This window comes from Megascapheus bottae, chromosome 2 (assembly GCF_031878675.1).
Source record: "Megascapheus bottae isolate mThoBot1 chromosome 2, mThoBot2.hap1, whole genome shotgun sequence".
Classification (NCBI taxonomy): Eukaryota; Metazoa; Chordata; class Mammalia; order Rodentia; family Geomyidae; genus Megascapheus; species Megascapheus bottae.
In genome coordinates, this window is record NC_143510.1 from 37,534,968 (window position 1) to 37,550,973 (window position 16,006).

At 42.5% G+C, this 16,006-nt stretch overlaps 1 protein-coding gene and 1 pseudogene across 2 annotated transcripts in view; both read right to left on the minus strand.

The window, feature by feature from the left end:
* LOC150066679 (eukaryotic translation initiation factor 4E type 3-like) lies at positions 1-13,982 on the minus strand (annotated as a pseudogene). The gene is made up of 5 exons (XR_016533544.1): positions 13,957-13,982; positions 12,299-12,359; positions 9,515-9,581; positions 5,036-5,191; positions 1-89 (listed from the first exon to the last, which is right to left on the minus strand). The product of XR_016533544.1 is annotated as a eukaryotic translation initiation factor 4E type 3-like (transcript).
* The window catches only part of LOC150066680 (eukaryotic translation initiation factor 4E type 3-like), a 23,161-nt gene continuing 21,119 nt past the window's right edge, over positions 13,965-16,006 (minus strand). The window contains exon 3 of the mRNA XM_090323990.1: positions 13,965-14,051. Coding sequence (XP_090180116.1) covers positions 13,965-14,051 — 87 coding nt within the window. The remainder of the gene's footprint in view (positions 14,052-16,006) is intronic.

The following is a 16,006-nucleotide window of genomic DNA, read 5'->3' on the forward strand; positions in this document are numbered from 1 at the left end:
AAACCAATCAGCAAAGGACAAAGAATTCTTTACAGAGTGCAATTAGTGCTTTCCACGTCCACCTTCAAAAGCATGATGCTCTTCATGGGCTAAAGGACAGAAAAAAACAAAAAAGAAAAAAAGGAAAGAAAACTTTAAGCAAAGGATGGGCCAACCCTCCTCTAAGGCATCTCATTCAGCTTCCCCAATAGTTGGCAAGAATTCAAATACCTTTTTTTTGTGTGCCAGTAACTGTTAGCTAAGGCGTGCATTTCCTGAGAAACGTAATAATGAAAATTAAAACAAGGAATAAACAAGCAATGGACTTGCTGCCTGTTCCTTCTTGCTATGCCTAAGGGGATGACTCACCCTGCATTGATGAGGAGAATGTGCTGGCCAAATACCATGGGGGAAAATGGGCCCCACAAAACATGCTAGGAAGGGTACCTAACTTACCCACAGACAAGGGCCATTCACAAGCCTATCTTCAAGAATAAAATAACACGAAACCAAGAATCACACAAGGGTGACAGGAAGAGTATGCCCCTGCCCCACCCCTCCATGCCTCTCATGGAAAATGAAGTTTCATCAGGTGGATGAAGCTGTTTGTTTTCCCAATTGTGACCCCTCTCCCACCCAACTCCTAGTCGATTTTCAGTCCTAAAACATATTTGGTGTACAGAATTACTAGTTACAATTGGGGACTTTAGAAGAAAACTAAATCAATATGCTAGCAAAAATATGTCTGAAGTGGAAGACAGGAATGGGAGGCCTGTAAAATATATAACATTTCCTTATCAGACACAAAAGGCCAAGGTTGAAAATCCACTTCTGGAATTTGGTGGATCGTTGTTATAAAGGGAGAGATCTGAACACATATTTGGGGTCCTGGCTGCTTGGCCCTCACCTCCATCTCTGTCAGTGCTTAACACCTAGGGAGAACACAGGTTTAGGGGCCCACTTCACCTTTGCAGCCCCTCCCAATTTCTGTTTTAACAGGGGCTGATTTCTTCAGACTATAACTAGAAAGGATGAAGAGAGAGGCCATGTCAGGTCTATTGATTCTTTCAGATTGTCTTTTATTTATTTTATTTATTTACTTATTTATTTATTGCCAGTCTTGTGCTTGAGCTCAGGGCCTGAGCACTATCCTTGGACTTTCTCAAGGCTAGGGCTCTATCTCTTGAGCCTCAGCACCACTTCCAGCTTTTTTTTTCTACGTATGTGGTACCAAGGAATTGAACCCAGGTCTTCGTGCATGCTAGGCAAGCACTCTACCACTAGGCCAAACTCCTGGCCCCTCAGATTGTCATTGTTGTTGACTCCAACCTGCTCTACATGTGGGTGAATACTGGGAAAATGTAACCCCAAGAGTTACCTCAGATCAAATTCCTAAGTACAGCCTGAAATCTGACCTAACTGAACATTTCTCATGGCTATAACTTTTCCAAACATTTCCATTTTTGTTTTCTTTATAAGAAAGTTGTTTTAGAACAGACACCAGAAAAAAAACAGTTTGATTTGCTATGAAATATCCTATGCTACAGGGTCAAAGCCAAGAGCAGCAGCAGGACAGAGGACTATCCAGAGATCTTTTTTTTTTTTTTTTTTGGTCGGTTGTAGGGCTTGAACTCTGGGCCTGGGCGTTGTCTCTGAGCTCTTCAGCTCAAGGCTACCACCCTACCCCTTGAGCAACAGCCCCACTTCCAGTTTTCTAGTGGTTAACTGAAGAGTCTCATAGACTTTGGTGCCCAGGCTGGCTTTGAACTGTGATCCTCATATCTCAGCCTCCTGAGTAGCTAGTATTACAGGCGTGAGCCACCATGCCCAGCTTCCAAAGATTTTTTTTAAAGGATTTCCAGGTAAAAGGGAGAGTTTAAAAGGCACAATGGAGACACTGCCAGGTCCTTGGATAAAGGGAACAGCAGAAGAAAGAGGAACCAGGTGTGCCTAAGCTCCAAGGGGTCGTGTGCCCACCTGGAAACATTCTTGATAGGCTGGAAGGTACCACACAACTGCTGTGCAAGCCAAGAGTCAGCCAACTTTTCTGGAGATAGCATTTTTGTTGTTTTGTTTTTGGAGATAGGGTCTCACTATGTAGGTAAGTTGGCCTTCAACTCAAGACCCTAATACCTCCTCTTCTTGAGTGTTAGGATTTTAGGCACTAAAGCAGCTACAAAAAACACAGACACACATGAACATTTCTATGTGGCAATAAAATTAATCATGGATGCTGACATTTGTTAGATATTTTCCATAGGTTACAAAAATGACCCTTGTTTTGATTTTTTCCCCCAAACTATACAAAAATATGTGAAAACAATTCTCTGCTGCACTCATGCAAAAATAAATGAGATGAAGAAGGGAGAGGAGAGATGGGGGTAGACTTGGTTCCAGTTTTTCAATCTGCCTTGCTGTGAAGCACATTCACTAAGTAATAATCTCTGTCTTTCAGCACTGAAGAACTTAAGAGTGGGTGTGGGAGTCATAGGCACACTGTAACTTTCACTCTCAAGTCATCAGCAATTTCACATCTAACTTAGCACTGCCCAGAACGTCACATACCCATGGGAGAACAGGACTGAATATGCTAGGGTTCTAACTGCATCACCTCACTTCTGTAAACTTGTGCATCTTCTTCACAGCAGGATCCCATTCACAAGACAGAAGCAGAAACAGGAATGGCCACTCTGGCCATGCCCGCCCGGGGACCCTTCATCACATAGTCAGCTTTCTGCTCATTTTCCCAAATGATTTCAGTAGTACATGGAACCCCACTGTAACCCCACTGAGTAAAGGACTGCCTGCTTCATATAAAGTAGAGATTTTTTTTCTTCCAATTCTAATTTTTAAGTCAATGGTTTTCGAGTTTTTAAATGTTAATGAACAGTATTAAATTATGGATTTCTGCTGAGGACTGCTACTGGTTCTAAACTACTCACCAAGTGACAAAAACAAGCTATCTTTAGGGCATTCCTCCCCACCAACCCCCCTCCCTTTTTTTATCTTGATTCAGCTGCCCAAGGAGGAACGTTTCTTCTCCCATAGTTGCCCCAGCTAAGAGGCAACTATGGCCTCTGGTCCTTCTTACATGATTAGAGCCACAGTCCAGGAAAGCTAGTCCAATCACGCTGCGGCCTACCTATCTAAGACAACACAACATGCAGAGCTGCTGCTAACCCATGTGCGACCTGGCAATCTGCTCATAGAATTCTGAAGTAGAAGGAACCTTGGAGATCAAGTCAGATCAATTGCCTGGACAGTCAGCTGAGGAAGTATAAAACAGTGGGGAGATGGGATTTGTGTGATCAGTTTTGTCCGACAAAAATCTAGAGTGCGTGACATCAGGATTCTAAATGGCTCTGCCTTTGAGTCAAGGTGGAGCTGGCTCTGTCAAGAGAAAGAACCTCTGAGCAAGCCCCAGTCTCACCTGATAATATATCACCTTTCCTTTTGGAGTTTCTGTTAGCTCTTTGGGGTGAATGGAAATCTGAAGAAAAAAAATTCTTGGAACACTTTTCAGTTTATATGTGGGGTGATATATGATTAATGTATCCTTGATAAATAAAAATGTCAGTAAATTTGCAATTTTCACACTGCACAGCCCATATATAACTTCTACAGTACAATCTTCCTTCCTTCCTTTTCTTCCTTCCCTCCTTTGCTCTTTCTTTCCTTCCTTTTTAAAAATTCTTTATTTATTTATTGCCAGTCCTGGGCTTGAGCTCAGGACCTGAGCACCGTCCTCTAGGCTGAGCTCTACCACTTGAGCCTTAGCACCACTTCCAGCTTTTTTCTATGTATGTGGTACTGAGGAATCAAACCTACGTCTTCGCGCCTGCTAGGCAAGCACTCTACCACTAGGCCAAATTCCAGGCCTTCCTTTTTTAAATTTAAATTTACATTTCAAAACCAAGGACCTGCACCTCCTTAACTATATGCAGCGTGAGATCAGTCTCCCTGAGCATGTGGTGGTGAAGGCAAAAGTCTTCCTAGGGAGGCCTGAATTTCCTATCTGCTGTCACACTAGGACAATCAGGAAACAAAATTAGATTTTCCTATCTTTTTTGGCAAGTGGTTGGGACATGTGAGACAATAATAAAGTGTACTTCAGCACTTTTAAGATACCTCCACCCACACACATATTAGAAGGTCTTTGGAATCCAACAATGCACCACAGTTTCACTGGGGACTTTTTTTTTTTTAATCCTTTCTTGGTAATATTAAAATACTAGGGCATCTTATTAACAAGAGCATCATAGTTTCAATAAAAATATACTCTTTTTTTGTTAAAGTGTGAAGTTCAGGAACTATTTGGGACTTAGGAAATTTATCACCTATGTGTAAGGCTGGTCAATAGTTTTAGGGGAAAAAAATGTATCCTACAGTTAGACCTACCAGACATTGATTTAACAGCACTCTAAGATGTTTTCATTCTGAAAAGAGATGACTTTTTCAAAAGAGCACACAAAAGCAATGAACATGAATCATGATGGAAACAATGGGTCCACACACCAATTCATACTGTTCCCATTTCACCACCAGGCGTGAATTCACTCTCATTTCTCTGTCACAGTTGCCCCGTAATGAGGAAGTATTAGCAATCCAGAGAACATTCAATCATGCTGAGCTCAAAATGAGTTTCCTCCACAAATACAGATGTCGGACATTATAAATTCCTGTTTATGAAGGGATGATTGAATCTCTACCTGCCAGCTCATAGAGTGACATTTCTGTTATTGTTGTTTCCAACAGAATGTAATTGTTTGTCTGAGCATGACGAATTTTAAGTTCAGACTTAGAGTTTCAAAATAACAAACTACAACGCATATTTCCTCTTGACATGCATGTGGCTCAGCAAGAATACAAATCTCATTTTAATTTCTGAGACTAAACTTGACTTAACAAAAAGAACCCCACTTGGGTTTTATTGAATTATTTTCAGAGTTACAGAGTTTCAAGTGACTCTGCCTTTACAGTCATGTGCAAGATTTTTTTGTCTTTAAACATATGATAGAATAAGCTAGAGAGAAATAACTGGAAATGAAGCACTTACGTTTATAAAATACTGCTTTAAAAGATATGTGGGGCAGGAGTTCATAGATCTTTTCTAACACGGTGGCTTCACCCAATAAAGAGGCATTTACATTCCAGACTTGGATGATATCTTCGCGTTCCCGAACACTAACACTGACTCCAATCACTTCGTCATCTGAGGGGAAGATGTGCAAAACAAAGACGTGAGTGACAATTTCAGGTCAGTCTGATCATTTCTAAATACCTCATCATCTGATCTATATGTTAGAGGGAGAAAAGAAAATGGGACGGAAAACTTGGAATCCAACCCACCTTTCCCGCAGGAAATAGCTGGAGAAAAGCAAGTCTATGCACAGAGCCCACGGAGCCGCGTCACATTTATCCAGGGATGCAGAGTGTTCCAGCCAAACACATTTTCCAGATAAGTAATTTTACCCTTTGTAACATGTCACCAAAGCTCCCTCTTTCTTACTGTTTGGATGAGACTCTTTCTAAAATGGGTTGCATAATTCCCTGCCCTCTCGGAGCCAAGTGAACTCAGATGAACTTTGCTTCCATGCCTGGCCCTCTTTGTTAAGAGTGTCAAGGATCTCTCTTGACTTCCTGCCAGAGCGTTGGAGATGTTGGGGGCAGTGGGTGCTGTTGGCCCAATACTCACTGACCCATATTGTGTGGGGCCCGTTGCTCATCTGTGTCTTGGGGCTGCTTTGTCTGTTGCTTTTCTGTGAATTTGTCCTGTCCTCTGCTTCCTTCTAGCAATCATCCTGGTAGTATTAAGCCATGGGCTTCAAAGCCCGTGCCCATCTGTTAGCACTATGCACAGAGAAGGAGCACCCTTGTCCTCCGAGTGAGACTGTGTTGTTACAGCCATTAAAGCCCTTACACAAACTGACTAATGTGGACGTTTGCTTCTTAAGTGAAATTCCAGATGCAGATCTGCGTAACAGATATGAGAGAATGGTTGCCAGATACTCAGCGTACCGGACAGTGGCATGCTCCCTGGCCTCAGCCACTCCGCTCACGCTGATGGGCAAGGAAATGATAGGCATGCAGACGTCTGCCTCCCGGTTTTGTGGGTTCATGACACATTAATTCAGCAAGGTAGCCCTCTGCACTTATAAACTCAGCTTCTATTAGTAATACTTCAAAGAGAAGTATTACCCAAACTAGGAGACTTTGCTTTACCTAATACCCTCTCCCCTAATTTGCCAGCCTGGGCAAATCTGAATATTTGCATCCTAAGTTTTTCTGGAGGTATAAACATTTTGTTACTTGAGTATGATTTAAGTAATGGCACGTCTGGTTTATTCAAATAAATCAAATAAATCATCTTCAGTGTTCTCCCTGACTTTCCTCTTTCCTCTCTCTTCCTCCTTTCTTTTTTTAAATGAATGCAATCTTGGCTGGATGTGTATAATTTGACACTAAATGGCTCCATTTACATAAATGTCCCCAAACAAGCTAAATTAGACTATGAAGGAAGGGAAGTTGAGGAGACGGGCAGGGCTGGTGACAGCCTGTGTCGTCATCACTCTGTTATAGAGAGATATTTATGTTATGAGTAAGCTCTACAAATGTCATATTAAAACAAAAAGTTCCAAAATAGCATTGGTCACAGTCCACTTCAGAAATTTATAAGCCAGTCAGGACATGGGTGGATTAAACCTGTAATCCTAGCAATTCAAAGGTTGAAAGCTGGACACTGGTGGTTCACATCTGTAGTCCTAGTTATTCAGGAGGCTGAGATATGAGGATCATGGTTCAAAGCCAGCCTGGACTCTGTGAGACTCTTATCTCCAATTAACCACTTGAGAACTGGAAGTGGTACTGTGGCTCAAGTGGTAGAACACTAGCTTTGAGCAGAAGAGCTCAGGGACAGTGCCCATGCCCAGAGCTCAAGCCCCACAATAGACCAAAAATAAAAAGAGGTTGAGATCTGAGGAATGTGTTTTGAAGCCAACCCAAGTAGGGAAATAGAGAAGTGCATGAGACTCTTATCGCCAATTATCCAGTAAGAAGCTAAAGGTGGAAGTGTGCATCAAGTGAAAAAAAGCTAGAAGACAGTACCCATGCCTTGAGTTTAAGGTCCATTACTAGTATGTGCACATACCCGTGCACACACACACACATAATTATAACCCTATCAAAAACAATAGAACGATTCAGGTATTATTGCTTTCTTCTTAATGTTGCTAGAACTCAATGTTAAACTTTCTATAACAGTAAGAGCATCCTGTAGCCAAGGAGGTTTTGCAGTTTTCTGCTTAGGAAAGGCACAGCCTTCTGGGGAACACTGGTCTTCCCCAGTCCTTTGCCATTACTCCTTCTTACACTCCTGGCCAGCGGGTGAAGTAATAAAGAAAGCCATCTCACTTGGGCTTGGCTTTGGTAACCAGGCACAGCTAAGCATGCAGCCTGTCCAAACAGTGCGGTATAAATAAGGTGCAAAAGCAGGTCCATCAGATACATATGACATTCCTAGTAGAATCAACTGGCAGACAGAAGCAAGGCCCACATAGATTCGCCAACCTGCTTCAAGTGGTAGAGCTAGATAATGGTTAATGATGCTCTCACTTCTAAGAGAACCACGAAACAATTAGTCTTCCTTTCTCAATCCTGGGTTCTCATTCCACTTAAGACTATTTTCTTCAGTTCTGAAAAGAGGAATAATTCATAGAGAAGAGTACTTCTTCCAGAGTTTGCACATTATAACACAGGATGCATTTGGAGTTGTACAAAGTTACCTGTTAGAAAGCGCCTACACTTTCTTTTTGTTTTGTTTTTTGTTCATCATGGAGCTGAACTCTGGGCCTGGGCTCTGTCCCTGAGCTCTTCAGCTCAAGGCTCTACTCCATGAGCCACAGTGCCACTTTCAGTTTTCTGGTGGTTAATTGAAGGTAAGAGACACACAGACTTCTGCATCTAGGCTGGCTTTGAGCCACAGTCCTCAGATCTCAGCCTCCTGAGTAGCTAGGACTACAGACTTGAGCCACTGGCACCCAGGCTTCAGCTCCTACACTTCTAAGACATTTAACCTTCATCTAAGCTTTGTCTCCCATGAATATGCAGAAAACAAAACCAAAGCAGAATTACTGACACCTACAGAGGTGAATCTGAAACTTGCCATGGGACTAGCAAGGCTTTAAGAAACAGTCCTGTCTCAAAAGTCTGAGGGCCAGTTAAAGAGCTATACTAACTTGTGAAAATGATATCAAAATAGAGAAGAAAAAAAAATCCCTAACTGAAAGTGGAACAGAAAATACATTTACAAACATGTGCCCTCAGAAGCATGCAGAAGGAAGTACCCAAGAAGAAGACAAACTTTTAACAAGCTTCTCATCTTGGACTATTTTCATGGCAAACCAAGCGAAACACAAAGGGTCACAAAGAGGACCCCAGGAAGGCACCAGGTCTTTGGATGTGGTCTCCACACGGGAGTTCTGCAGACCTGGTGTTGGCCTCAGCTATGAGATTGCAGGAAGCTCCAGAAGGAGAGCTCTGGCCTCCTGTGAGCGCCTCTCTCAGCAGGGCCAGGAGCTGAACCAGAGGAAGGGGAAGGAATGCAGATGGACAGAAGGACCCAGACTTCCCACCTCAACTCCACTGGACATGGCAGGCCACAGGTACAGGAAATCAGCTACAAATTACGTTAAGAGTCTGATTGACGTCATATTTCTCTTTTATTTCAGCCATCTCTGGAGAGATGGCTGCAGACACTACTAAGTCATACTATAGAGGAAAATATACGCAGGCTCATACATACATATGTTTATAGAAGAGTCAGTTGTCCCTTGGTATCCATGAGGTTTAGTTTTAGGTCCTACCACAAACCAAATTCACAGACACCACCAAGCCCCTTACATAAAATACATGGTTAGGCGCTATTCAGGAGGTTTTGATCTGAGGATCATGGTTCAAAGTCCTCCCTGGCAGAAAAGTCCCTGTGAGACACTTATCTCCAATTAACCACCTAAAATCCTGAAGTGGAACTTGGCTCAAGAACTAAAGTGCTAGCCTTGAGCAAAAAGTGCTCAGGGACAGCACCCAGGCCCTGAGTTCAAGCCCCAGGACTGGAACAAAAAAATAAAATAAAATAGCATACTAGTTACATGTGTCTAATTCATATCTTCAATCATGTCTAGATTACTTACAATAATTAATTATACTACAGTGTTTTGAGAATAAGGACAAGAAAAAAATGTATGTGTTTAGTCCAGATAGTTTTTTTTTCAGTGATTTATCTGTAGTTGGTTGAATAGACAAGGGCAAACAAAACCCACGGAAAAAGACTAATTGTGCAAATATATACAAGTATACATACACACATATCTACCACCAAATACTACAATCACATGGTGGGGGGGAAGCCTAACTAACTTCTTAATTATAAAACAAATACCTTCCAAACAATGCAGAGAGTTGACTATAGGGAAATAAATTTTCACAAAGAACCAGCAGGAGCCATGGCCCCCGGAAGTGTGGATGGATTTATCCTTACCTCCAGCTGTGCAGTCTGTGAACTGCTCCCCAATGGTGGCTAACAACAGCTCTTTCCAAACTGTGGGCTGAAAGGGGACAAGAATCAGTGTCAGAAACACAGCACAGTGCTTTTCAGTCATCATCTGCAGGAGCTCTTGAACTACACACACACACACACACACACACACACACACACACACACACACACACACACACATTCAGTGCCCATATTTGGAGCCTGCAGACATCTCCAAGCCATAAAACACAACAGTGGCATCTAGGGGATCCAGATATATACACATGGTCCAGAGACTAATGAGTGCTAATTGCTAGTGACTTCCCGGGTGAGCTTTCACCTGAACAGCAGTGGGAGGGGGTTCCTGGTTCTCCAGCTCTCATGGTTATTGATTTAAAAATGTATGAACAGATAATATTTGCAAGCCACTAGTAAAATCCTTCTCTTTATGTTTCTTGCAGCTGATAAGGTATGTACAATGTTTGCCCAAGCAAACTACGGGGAATTTCTTGTTTCTGGAGTACTGGAGGCTTGCAAGAATGTATTCACAGGAGGCAAGCTGTTGATGCAAAGTGGTAGATTTTTGGGTGACTGTGTATGGTTTTCCTGGAGGACTGGTCCACTCTCAGGACCACCTCCTGCTAATGAGAATACCTTCTATGGGACCCCAACTAAAGTCATCCATAAGCAGCCAGAACCTATGCATGGGTCACTAGAGTCCTATCAATTCTTAGCTTCATTTCATCCCCTTGTCACAGGATCACAGGCCCTTTTCTCCCGGCATGGGTCTAAGGTCTGAGAATCTGCTTATTCTTCGTGATTTGGGCAGGTTTACCAATCTCTCTGAGCATTAATCTCCTGAGGTGGACAAGGTATTCATACACTGACCTCACAGGTTGTTGTTGAGTGTAAAATCAGTCAATGAATGCATCCAAGGGGCTCAGCACAGAAGGCTCAACATTTAAGAGCAACCTCTAAAGAGCTCCCCCTGTGCACACCCAGGCAGTCCATACACGTTCATGGTAACATAATGCTGGTGGTTGTGATCTCAGGAGCTCATAGCAGCTGGGCTGATCTTTTATCCAGGGTTCTGACAGTCAACAGGGGACCTGAAAGATGACCCATCACTCTTGGGAAGGCTGGAATATTCCTCTCTCCTAGGCCTTCCCTTTTCATCTCTTAGATCCCTTTAGGGGCCATTGTTTCACTTTTGTGTCTGTCCTCTTCAGTGATGAAGCTGAGATGGGATGGGACAAGGGAGAGGTCACACTCCTGTTTTGACTGGCCTACCAGACTTCAACTGGGCAGCAGGAATGGACTGGCTGAAGCACTGGGAAGAGGACACTTTTCCTGACACAAAGTGCATTTGTGACCAAATGTGGTCAAGTAGGGAAGGACAAAATATCTTGGTGAACATTGATATGCTTGGCTCCCATAGCAAATAAAACACATAAGCTTGCAAGGCCCTGCGTGCCACACCCACCACTGCAACAACAAAGCAAGAGAGAGGGGAGAAAACAAGAGGAAGGAAGGAAGGAGGGAGGAAGTAAGAGATGGCGGTAAGGAGGGTGGGTAAAAACAGTGGATGCAGCAACCCATATTTGTAATCCCAGCTAAATGGGAGGCAGACACAGGAGGATCTTGGTTCAAGATCTTGGACAGGAAAATAAAGCTAATAAGACTATCTTTTTTTAAAAAAAAGTAAGCTAAATGTGATGGCTCATAACTTTAAAACCAGCCATATGGGAAGGAGAAGCATAAGAATCATAATCCATGGCTGTCCCTGGACAAAAGTGTGAGACTCTATCTGAAAAATAACTAAAAGCAAAAAAGGTTGGAAGTGTGGCTCAAGTAGTAGAGTACCTGTTTAGCAAGTGCAAGGCAATGAGTCCATATCTGAGTTATGAGAAAAGAAGGAAGGAGGGAAGGAGAGAGGGAAGGGGAGAAAAGGGAAGAGAAAGAAAGAGAGAGGGAGGAGAAGAGGGAAGGGATATAGGAATCTAATTTACTCTCATTCTTTTACATTCTCTGCTCTTTTTCTGATGTGAGTAGAAGTACTTTCTTTGCCTTGCCTATTTTCTTATTTCTTCCTCTGATTTTCTTTATTATACAGTAATAAATCCGATCCAATCTTTAGGCATGACTTCTTAGAGACACTTGAATTACTTGAACATATCCATGTGAAAGAAAGCATTAAAAAGGTGAGACCTAAGTATTTTCAAAGAGGCCTTGTGGTTTCTCAGGGCTTCAAGTCCCTGATTTAAGTGCTCGACTGTATTTTCAGTCCACATATGAGGTAGAGCTCAAACTCAGAAACCTGGGTTTCTGAGGCCTGGTAGTCTCTTGAGAGATGGGAAAAGGTGAGGAACAACTCTGTCTCTGCCTGTTCAGTGCCGTGGTGTTTCCACAAGGTGCTGGTGCCTTCCAGTGGGGAGGGAGGAGCTTTAGTGGGAAGGATTCCACTTTGTGCTATGGAAAACCAACTTGCCCATGTTAGTACCAGTGGGCAAGGGAGAGGAAAGGCCTACAGAACCCTGAGCTTTCCTATGTGATGTACAGGACCCGCCCTCCAGACACTGTGATACAGACCACATCTCTTCCACAGAGACAGTTTTCAAGGTAGTAGTGTAAGAAAGGACACCATGAAGGTCAGAAAGATATTTTTCATCCCAGGCCTGCTGGGGGCCTCCGGGAAAGTTCTCTGAACAGCAGAGAATGCTCAATTCAACACCCCCTACCAGTCCAAGCCTTGCTGTTCCTCCTTGGACATGGTCAGAAGAAGCGTACCGTGCTGTCCTTGAGGACTTTCATCTTCCACACGCCGCCCTTCCCATTACTCTCCTCTTCCCTGCAGCAAAGACCAAACGTGAAAGTTAGGCCCAGTGACTAAGGATTTCTCCTTAAAAATAGGTGACCTTAAAAACAAAAACAACTAGGCATTTTCCAACCAACTCTTCCTAAGCCATTTGACTGGAAAAAGTAGAAGAAACACATAAGAAAAAGACAGACATGGCTGGGGTGAGTAGGTGGGTAGAATTCAGTTGTAATAAAGGCCAGAGTAAGCCAGGTGCTGGTGGCTCACCTATAATCCTAGCAACTCAGGAGGCTGAGATCTGAGGATCAAGATTCAAAGCCAGTCTGGGCAGGAAAGTCCATGAGATTCTCATCTCAAGTTAATCACCAAAAAACCAGAAATGGAGCTGTGATTCAAAGGTGTAGAGTACTAGCCTTGAGTAGAAAAGCTCAGGGACAGTGCTCAGGATTTGAGTTCAAGGCCCATGACTGACCAAAAAAAAAAGTGTCAGGAATAGGAAGAAGAGAGGGTGAGAGAAGGATATATAAATTCTTCACAAGGATGATATATATATATATATGGTGATAATTAAGGTGACTGCTTCACAGGTTATGAAAATCTTTATATTCTTGACAGACTCATGACACTATCCCACTTGATTTCCCCTCAGGCTATAGAGAAACACATCTTGCCATAGAGAACATCTGCAAGGTGTCTCTTGCTCAGCATTTTCTTGCTGTCTGGTTAAGGCACCCCCATTGCCATTTGAGAAGCCCGATGGCTTCTCAAGTCAGACTCACTCAGACAGGAATGTCTATACATCAGGGCTTTAACAATGGATTTGCCACGTAGGCTTGCCTATGAGAATGCTACCTCTCCTTAGGCTTTGAGGTCGATCCATGGCTGGCCTGGGACATCCATCCAGCCTGGAAATTTCCCTGGAGGATGGAGCATGCTGCTGACACTACTAGGCTTGCATAGTTAAGACTGGAGCTTAGGGAGGAAGGCCCACATGCCCTCAAACGAGAAATCCTGCCTGAAAACTGAGCCAGTGCTGAGAAGGGAATGGAAACATGATGAAGAATATGGGAATCTTTGATTGGGAAGGGGGGAAAACTAAGACGGGAGGGGAGTGTGGGGGGGAGGGAAATGGGTACCAAGACATGTGAAAGGGTATCAATCTATGCGAATTAATGCACCTTCTATCTGGCAAATATCATGTAACCCTTTTACTAATTACAATAAAAAAAATTAAAAAAAAAAGAATATGGGAATCTTGACACCATGTGGGATTTCCCAGTTCCAGAATCCAAGAAATATTCTAGTTTCCACTCGATCTAAGTTTCTATCACCTGCTATTGAGTAAGCCATTCATTAGTGAGTAAATAACTCCAAAAGTTGAATGATGCTATAGCAAGCTATGTCAGTAATTGAGGTTCCAGATGGGGCTAACCAACTCACTGTCTAATAATACATCCACCACTACACTGAACCCCACCCCTTCCTTTAGCCTGTAGTCAGGCTCACCAGGCAGACTGCCTAAAGGCCCAGATGGGAGGCATCCAGCCGTATGCCCTGATAAAAAGATCTCTCATGAGCTTCACACCATTTCTGTCCACCTTTGACCTCAAGTTACACATCAGACACTTACCAAAGTGGTCACCTCTCTCCTCTCATTAAATGGTAGCTCCATCTCACAGGCAGGCTAGGCACAGGAGGGATATTATTGTACACACTCCAGAATATCTTTAAGAGGAAAAAAAGCCACACACTTTGTTTAATATACCCAGTATTGATTTACTATGCCAGTAGATTACAAAATTAATGCATTAAAGAAAAAATTGATCTTCCCTAAGTCCTATCTATTCAAAATGATTTCTGTCAGTACCCTTTCTCATTTTATTTTGCTAGAAAGTATAATACAACATTTTTTAACGTTGCTTGCTGATGTTGGGGGCCAAAGTGCATCTTCCAGGAAGCTCCTGATTAAGCAAGCATTCCTATGTAACTTATCTACAAAGAAAGCTGGAAAGGTAATGCACAATGCCAACACTGAAATTAATAAAACTGCATTGTGCACTTTCTGTGACTACGTAAAGCTCAGCAGCTCAAGTGGAGATGGCAGATGTGTTATTTGCTATTTTACTGTGACCATTTTACTGTCTTTCAGCATCCTATGTTGAAAATTTTAGATACATGTAACATTTAGTTTTCAAATAAGAAATTACCCATTGACATAGAAAAAAATATTTTTCCTGGTGCTGTAAACGCTTAACAAAATATATCCGGAAAACCTTATTCTGTGTAGAAATGAGATCTTTCATATTTTTTGAAGATTTCACATAAAAATCAAGGGAGATTATAGACTTTGTAATATAGAGTTGGATGCAATTTTGCAATGCATAAAGATTCTCATTGTTGGGCATTCTGTAGTAAATATAGCAACTGACTTTATCCTAAAACAACTCTACCACCCTCAAACACACAGATTGAAAAGGATCTTGTTGGTGTTTCAGGCAGGTATACCAGATGTACTGAGCCACAACTTCTTCTAATAGACACTAAAGGGAAAGGGGCCTTGGCTTGGGGGCTAAGGGAATAAAGGAAGTTCAAAGGACCATCTCAGGCTCTGTCCTTCTTTATCCTCTTAGAAAAAGCAGAGGATGGCTTAGTGACTAAAGCAACAGAGTGCCCAAGTGTAGCATATATAGACTGTATGTCTGTGATCTCAAAATTGTCCCATGTTGAAACCTAAGCTGCAGTGGGATGGTTATAGGAGCTGGGGCCTTCAGAAATGGTGGGAGAGCTCCCAATCCAGGAAGAATGCCTTTATGAGAGAAGGCAGCCAGCTCTCTCTTCCTCTAGGACAGAATGTAAGAAAGAGGCAGCTGCTAGCTTGCATACCAGGAAGAGGATACTCCCCAGAACCTGGTATCCTCATCTTGGACTTCCAGCTTTAGAACCCTGGAAAACAGCCACTATATAACATTCATTACTGTAATGTAAACTGAGCAATACAGCAACTGTTAACAGAAATAGTTGGTGTAGAATTAACAATGTCAGGTGAAGTAATAACATTAAAAAGGATTGGTGATACTAACTGAGCTGTTCTGTCTCTAGGAATCTTTATGTGTTTATGTAATTAGTTCTAGTGATGACATATGATTATCCTTGTTGTACAGAATAGGAAACTGAGGCACAGATAGACTGGTGACTCTTAGGATGAAGAGAAAGATGGAGACTTCCAGAATCACCATACTATGCTCTGTGCATAGAATTACATGCAAAGAGAAGCATCATGCTGTGTGATAAGGTAAGAACTTTAGGAGGTCCCATTTAAAAAATAGTATGAGCAATTAGGAAAATGAATCCTAGGGCATCATGAATGGAGTGATAAAGGAGAAGGGGGAGTCTATTTATGTTCAATGATAATCCTGATAGGTTGTTCAAGCCAGTTTCGGGTGAAAAATAAAAAGCAAGATGAATCTGAATTGCAAAGGTAGTAAGGATATACCGTAAGACAGTTGAAGGTGAAAGTACACGGTGGTAGATTTATTCCTGGGAAATCCACCTTCATCCCCTTCTACTCCCATGATGCTATTTAGAAACAGCAAAAGTAGCTCTGCCGCTGCTGCAGGTCTCCTGGGGGAACCCAGCACACAAGTACTTTGCGTCTTGTGCAGGTAATGAAAGCATTTCAA